At 35.0% G+C, this 8021-nt stretch overlaps 1 protein-coding gene and 1 pseudogene across 1 annotated transcript in view; both read left to right on the plus strand.

Annotated features, from left to right (window-relative positions):
- The first annotated feature begins 680 nt into the window (after positions 1-680).
- LOC112039503 (protein NUCLEAR FUSION DEFECTIVE 4-like) lies at positions 681-4042 on the plus strand (annotated as a pseudogene).
- A 2709-nt stretch (positions 4043-6751) lies between these two features.
- LOC112039372 (protein NUCLEAR FUSION DEFECTIVE 4) overlaps positions 6752-8021 on the plus strand; it is an 8196-nt gene continuing 6926 nt past the window's right edge. Inside the window, exon 1 of the mRNA XM_024072251.2 lies at positions 6752-7477. Within this exon, the coding sequence (XP_023928019.2) occupies positions 7019-7477 (459 nt within the window). The 5' untranslated portion in view covers positions 6752-7018. The remainder of the gene's footprint in view (positions 7478-8021) is intronic.

Here is an 8021-nt window from a genome sequence, read left to right on the forward strand (position 1 = left end):
TGGTAATTAGAGACAGCCTATGCTAACTAACAACCCCTTAAGAAGGACATGTAGATGACCAAACTACCTTTTTTCCATGGTTGGCTGAGTAAGTATTCCTTGAGAGCTCCTAATTCAAAAATTACTGGTGCCATTAAAGGATTAGTTTGATGCAAGGATCCCTACTCTCAATTGCATTAATTGTAGTAGTATTACATTTGATTAGTTCTACAAACCCAAAAATTTGGGAGGGGGCAGGGGAAGTGTTCTTCTTCAAGCACCCCATCTCAGGCTCCCCGAGGGGAGGAAGTATCTCCTGCACTAGTCTCATAAGATTCATATTTCACTGACAAGATTCCCCCCTTCCCCCAAAGGAGTATGGAATGATTAACTTAACATTCAGATTCAAAGAATGGTAAAATTATTGTTTTGCCCTCAAAGGAAACCCTATAGATACTCAAGCATCATTCTAATAAAGGTATACAAAATCATAAGCCTTTACTCTTATATTACGCAAAAAAATCTAGCCATTGTCGTGTGACTAAACCTTCATAGTACATCCGATCAACCCCACAAGTTGGGCTTTGTGTAGTAATCATTAAATAAGTTAGGTCCTATTGCACCGGTCAAGCATCCTCGGACATTCTTCCCATTTGAGTACTCAACTCAACTGTGACTTCCTCTCTAAAATTCATCTTCCCACAAACAAACTAGTTATAATAATTTCTTTTAGTTTCTAATATTAAATTTCTTTTTGTTTAATTTTGTTGCGTGAGATTTTAGCTAGCTACAGAAAGCTTTGGCCCATCCCATTGCTAGCATTTGGTCTTTTTCTTATCTGACTTTTAGCCATAGGCCACCTACTTCACTATTTCTATCCCAAACTGGTATGTGAGTGAGCGAGTCATCCAGGCTCCTGTTGTTTTTCGAAGAATCTAATCATGGACTTTTATTAAAGCCAAAAATGGCAAAACACGATCAGGGTTGTTGTATTAAACGAGTGAAACACTCAAACACAAGCTCATGCGCGCGTGCAAATATAGTATAATATAATAAGAGCTACTCTCCGAGAACGAGAATTCAAAATCATAGGAAAGACTTTCTATTTTAGACAAGAAAAAACATGCGGAGGCTTAGAATTAGCAGCAGCAAATGGATAGCCACGGTGGCAAGCATATGGATTCTGTGTAGCTGTGGCGCAGACACTTTCAGCATCTACTCCTCGGTTCTGAAATCGAGCCAAGGTTACGACCAATCAACACTCGACACGGTGGCATTCTTCAAGGACTTTGGCAGCAACTCCGGAGTTTTAGCTGGACTCCTCTACTCAGCCGTAACAGTCAATAATAACTTTCGGGGCGGTGGGCCATGGGTGGTACATGCGGCGGGTGCGATCCAGAATTTCTTCGGGTATTTTATGATGTGGGCTTCTGTGTCGGGATTGATCCAACGGCCACCGGTAGCGTTGATGTGTTTGTTTATATTCTTGTCAAACCATGCTGGGGTTTTCTTTGCCACAGCCAATTTGGTGACCGGAGTCCAAAACTTCCCTCAATCAAGTGGGACCATTGTGGGCGTCTTAAAGGTAGGTGCTTCAATATTCTTTGGCCACTCCCTTCTATTATTATTACTTGCCTTTCACTATCTAGCTCTTAAAAGAAGAATGTTAGTTTCACACCAAGTTTCATAATAATAAATTGTGAGTGGTGGAGTTATAGGTTCCGTTTGGATATAGTTTATTATTGCTGAAAACTGATTGTTGCTGAAAACACTGTAGTAAAATAATTTTTAAATATATGAATAGTGTTGTGAGACCCATTTTTAATATTTTTTTTTGAATAAAGTGGCTATGAGTCCCATGAACAGTACATAAATAGTACTGGAACAGTGTGTGAACAGTATTTTTTGTCCCTTGCATCGTAACTTCTGTCTCCCTGAAAGGCGTGAAAAAAAAAAAAAACTGAAAACGCAACATTGAAAACGCTGTATCCAAACCAATACGCAGATTTTATAAACCCACTAAATTTTTTTCATCATTCGGAATTCGCCACATGGCAATTTATGGTAAAAGTTATGAAACTTTTTGTGGCACTAAAATTTCTCTTTTAAAATGTCATTATCTCCTTAAAAAAAAAAAAAAAAAAAAATGAAAAGCTATTTAGAAGGGTAAATTGTATTTTTGTCTCTTAGAAATAGTGCTTACTAGTCTTCAAAACTTTTAAAACATAACAGTATTAGCATAAAAATTAACATTTCAAAAAAATTTTTTTTAATTAAAATGATAGTTCATCAAGCTCAACAAACTAGCACGTGAAAATTTAACAAATAAATAGTAACTCAATACCTCTATTAAGTCATTGCTCATCAAAAATATTAAATAATTATATATATATATATATATATTGTATTTGGTTGTGGATTTTGGGATTACAAATTTGAATGAATAAACATGTAGAAAGGAAATAGTATTTAATTGTAATAGTGATGTAGTATTGAGACGGATATAGATGTATGTGTAGAGCCTAATGTAAATGCCAATGCTAGTTGCATTTATTCATAAATACCAAGAGTTTTATTTTAATTGAAAAATATAATATAGAGCACCCAAGTTAGTAATTTTCATTATGAATTGCTTTAAAAGCACAATTTTTATCACAATTTTGACACAATAAATTGTGAGTGAATGCTTATTATTTTTACATATGCCAACTATTTTTTTTTTCTATACACCCACTGCCAATTACATCAAAATTTTGGATGAAAGGGCTTTCTCGGTATTAATGGAGCAATTATGGTCCAAGCGTACGGCATATTCTGCAAGGGAAAGCCGAGCACTTTCATTCTCATGCTTGCTCTATTGCCTACATTCGTCTCTATTGTGCTTATGTCTTTTGTGAGAATCTATGAAGCAAATACAGTTGATGATGTGAAGCGATTGAATGGTTTCCCTATTGTTGCTCTGATCATTGCTGGTTATCTCATGATCATACTAATTTTGGAAAATATTTTTAGTTTGCCATTATGGGCGAACATTATTACGTTTATCTTTATGTTGCTTCTACTTGCATCACCACTTGGAATTGCAATCAAAGCCCAGAGGGAGGACTCCATGAGATTTTCACAAATGTTTTCTAGTGAAAGTAATCATTCAAAGGAGAACCAAGCTAAGGATAGTCTAGAATATCACGAACTGCCTGATGGAGAAGGTCAAGTTCATGATGCTTTAGATGACAAAATTCTGCCTTATGAAGATCAGGGCATGAATCTTTTGCAAGCCTTGCGTACCATGAACTTCTGGTTGTTGTTTATAGCCATGGTATGAGGAATGGGCTCTGGGGTAGCTGTAGTAAATAACTTCAGCCAAATAGGGAAATCTCTCAATTACACCGCTGTGGAGGTGAATAATTTGGTCACTTTATGGAGTGTATGTAATTTTGTTGGGCGTATTGGAGTTGGGTATTTATCAGATTATTTGCTACACACAAGAGGTTGGACAAGGCCATTGTTGATGGCTATTTCTCTAGCAGCAATGACTACTAGCCTCATTGTTTTTGCTTCCAATTTGCCTGGAATTTTATACGTAGTTTCGATCCTAGTGAGTCTTTGTTATGGTTCACTGTGGTCACTAATGCCCACGATTACTTCAGAGATATTTGGCGTTAGGCACTTGGGTACTATTTTCAATGCTATTGGTTTAGCAGGTCCGGTTGGATCTTATATTTTCTCTGTGAGAGTTATTAGGTACATTTATGACACGCAAGCTGCTGGTGAAGACCATTCCTGCTTTGGTACTCACTGCTTTCTGCTATCTTTTCTAATCATGGCCTTTCTGGCTATCTTGGGGTGTCTTGCTGCTATTGCATTGTTCTTTCGTACCAGGCAGTTCTATAAGTTGGTTGTGATTAGAAGATTAAAGCATTATTTAAGATAATGAGAAGAAATATATTAAATTTGTGTACAGAGAAAAGCTAATAACTTAGGCATTCATCGTTTTTGCTCCTTAGCATGTTATCTGGATACTTATATGGTTGAAGGGGTGTGTATGTGTTTTGGTTTGGTTTGATTTTTTTTTTTCTAAGGTCTCAGTTGATTTCAGCAATCTTATTATTTTTTATGTGATTTTTCCTATTATAATATTAACTTTTATCTCTTAAATAATAAATCTAACTCATAACTCCCTATATTGTGTTTTTTTTTTGAGTTGAATAACTCCCTATATTGGAATGCAAACTATTCAAACTATGTATGACCCATTTGTACAAAATATCGTGGGAAGACTTCAACTGAGAAGTTAATGTGACACATACAAGGTACATCGTGTAACCCAAAGCCTTAAGCTTTTCTCTTTCCGCGTTTTCTCCTCCTTTTTTTTTTTTTTTTTTTTTTTAAGCTGCAACATTTGACTTTTTTCTCGTAATCAGTACACTCATGCACTATTTACGGGTCCCACAAACTTTACATTTCAGCAAATTTTTCATTAAAAATGGACTCCACAATACTATTCACACATTTAAAAATTATTTTACTACAGTGTTTTCAGTTTTCAGTTTTTAGTTTTAGCAAAATAAGTTCTATTCAAACAGACCTTAATTCTTCAATTTCTTTACTTTTTTTTATATGAAATTTTTATTTTCATATGTATACCCAGCAATCCTTTTTTTTATGCATGAGTCATTGCGTCTTTGTGGGCCATAAATAGGCATGTGTATCCAACCTATCAACCTGAAGGCTGACAAAGCAACCCAACCCAATGTCTTTAGTTGATTTTCGTGGGTTGAAATTTTGTTTGAGTCTTGAGTTGAATTGAGTTTGGGTTGATAGTTTTTAACTCGTGTATACCCAATCATACATTCTTTACATGTAAGTCATTACTTATTTGTAGACCACAAATAAGTGTGTGCATCCAACCCATCATTCTGACTTAGCAACCTAATTAACCCAACGTTACAAGTTGGATTTTGTGGGTTGGTGACTTGCATTAGAATTTTATTTTGTGTATTAAAGTTGAATTGGGAGTGGGTTGATAGTTTTTAACTCATATGGTCCAACTTGACTCACCATGTATAAATAAGTTTATCTTATTACTTTATTTTAATTGTTTTTAGGCATATAATGTAAATTATAATAACTTATTAAAAAAGTAATTAAATAATTAATTTAAGTCCAATTTTTGAGGAAACTCTATAAATACTCAAGCATCATTCTAATAAAGGCATGCAAAATCATAAGCCTTTACTCTTATATTACGCAAAAATTCTAGCCATTGTTGTGTAGCTAAACCTTCATAGTACTTCCGCTCAACCCCACAAGTTGGGCTTGTTTAGTAATCAGCAAATAGGTTAGTTCCTATTGCACCAGTCAAGCATCGCCGGGGTCCTAGCTGGGTTCTTTGGTGACTTGCATTAGAATTTTATTTTGTGTATTAAAGTTGAATTGGGAGTGGGTTGATAGTTTTTAACTCATATGGTCCAACTTGACTCACCATGTATAAATAAGTTTATCTTATTACTTTATTTTAATTGTTTTTGGGCATATAATGTAAATTATAATAACTTATTAAAAAAGTAATTAAATAATTAATTTAAGTCCAATTTTTGAGGAAACTCTATAAATACTCAAGCATCATTCTAATAAAGGCATGCAAAATCATAAGCCTTTACTCTTATATTACGCAAAAATTCTAGCCATTGTTGTGTAGCTAAACCTTCATAGTACTTCCGCTCAACCCCACAAGTTGGGCTTGTTTAGTAATCAGCAAATAGGTTAGTTCCTATTGCACCAGTCAAGCATCGCCGGGGTCCTAGCTGGGTTCCTCTGCTCCGAAACCGCTGCTGGGGTGGTGGGCCATGCTGCTGTTTTATTTTCCACAGCCATTTTGGTTACTGTCCAAAACTTTCCTCAATCAAGTAGGACCATTGTGGGCATCTTTAAGGTAGGTGCTTCGATATTCTCTGGGTACTCTCTTCTGTTATTACTTGCCTTTCACTATCTAGCTTTTTAAAAGGTTATTATCTCCTTCAAAAAACATAAAAAAAGGAAAAGCTTTTTAGAAGAGTAAATTGTAATTTTATCTCTTAGAAATAGTGGTTACTAGTCTTTTCAAAACTTTTAAAACATAACAGCATTAGTATCTGAAGTTGAATTCCCTCGATAATAGACTATAATCATCAGTCAGTTGAATTCTATCCTATCTTAAAAGAAAAAAAAAAAAAACACAACTAATAATAGCATTAGCAGGGGCGGAGCTAAGGGGGGTCGAGGAGGGGCACATGCCCCCCCTGACCTTCCCCCAAACTCTTTTAATATAGTAGCCTAACGCTTATTTTGTCCTCCCTTACCAGATTTTTAGATTAGTTTACTCTTTTTAACTAAGAGTCAAGAGATAAGTATCGCAATTTTTTCTGATAAGAAAAGATAAGTTTTACATATTATTTGAAAGAAGAAAAAACACTAATAACTTAACTATAGACTCACGATAATTTTTTTTTCTTTTTTGATTATTATTAGAAGTTTTACGGCACTTTTGGTGTTTTACATTAATTTAAAATCAATAATTTTGAGGGAATCTTAGCTAGCTAATCCATGGGTTTTATGGGTCAACAAAGTTGCTATTGCTGCAAAGTTTCAAAAGTTGGGAAAAATACTCTATTTCAAAGTCATGAAACAGGGGAGTTTCACACTAGCTCCCTTGGCTCTCTAAACTTTAGAATTTAAAGTGTCTAGAGGAAATCCTTACTAGCTTTTAAGACATGCTTAAGGTCGCATCATTTTCAAAGGTGTTTTGTAACTTTTGTTAGTTCTAAGTAATTACTTTAAGCTTTGTTATGTCGTCCGAAGTCATTTATGGCCAAGGTTTGCTTTGATGTTTTTGCAATTATAAATGAAAATCATGAACACGATTTCAACTATTAGTTTCATTCACATAATATGCAACTATTGCTATTCTTTTTAATCTTGCCCCCTCTAAACTAAAATCCTAGCTCCGCCACTGAGCATTAGAGTTAAAGGCAAGAAAAAAACCATAGAAAAAGCTGCAGGGATGATGGAGAGGGTGAGTAACAAATGGATGGCGACGGTGGCAAGCATGTGGATTCAGTGTAGCTGCGGTGTATACACCTTCAGCGTCTACTCCTCTGTTCTGAAATCAAGCCAAGGCTACGACCAATCAATGCTCGAAACTATGGCTGTTTTCAGGGACATTGGATCAATGGGAGGTGTCCTAGCTGGGCTCCTCTACTCCGCCGTAACAAACGGTAGTAATCGCTCTGGTTTCGGTGGGCCATGGGCGGTTCTCCTGGCCGGAGCAACCCAGAATTTCTTGGGCTATTTTCTAACATGGGCTTCTGTCGTGGGATTAATCAAACGGCCTCCGGTGCCTTTGATGTGTCTCTTCATGTACTTGTCAAGTCAATCTATGCCGTTCTTTGGCACAGCCAATACAGTTTCAGGTGTGCAAAACTTCCCCGATTATAGTGGGACCATTGTCGGTATCATGAAGGTACATTTCATATATGATATAAATTGAATAAACATATGACCAATAAATTTGAGTCGCAATTAATATTATTTGCATCACATCATAAACATTATATATAGAAAGGGAGCGATTTACATTGGATTAGTGATGTAAACTTTCATTGTATATACACAAAATGTGTATAATATTATTCTTTTCTCTTCTTCTTTTTTGGCAAATATGAACAACTTTGTACATATTTTGGTGTTTACAATATAAATTTACATTGCTATTACATTGTAACTAAGAAATTTTCAATATATTTATTAATTTATTTCTGAGGTCATATATATATATATATATTTATTTATTTATTTATTTATGACCTCCTGTTTGATTGAAGCGTAAAAGTAAAAAATAAAAATGATTCTTGTCAATAATATATACTATTATACTCATTAGCAACCTAATAATACGATTGCTTAATCTAGGCATAAATATGACTTCTTTAAGAACAAAAATAAGTATGGCTTATATATATATATATGTGTGTGTGTGTGTGTGTGTGTCCTCTCTGGCGTGCGAT

Source organism: Quercus suber, unplaced genomic scaffold, assembly GCF_002906115.3.
Source record: "Quercus suber isolate HL8 unplaced genomic scaffold, Cork oak 2.0 scaffold_198, whole genome shotgun sequence".
Classification (NCBI taxonomy): Eukaryota; Viridiplantae; Streptophyta; class Magnoliopsida; order Fagales; family Fagaceae; genus Quercus; species Quercus suber.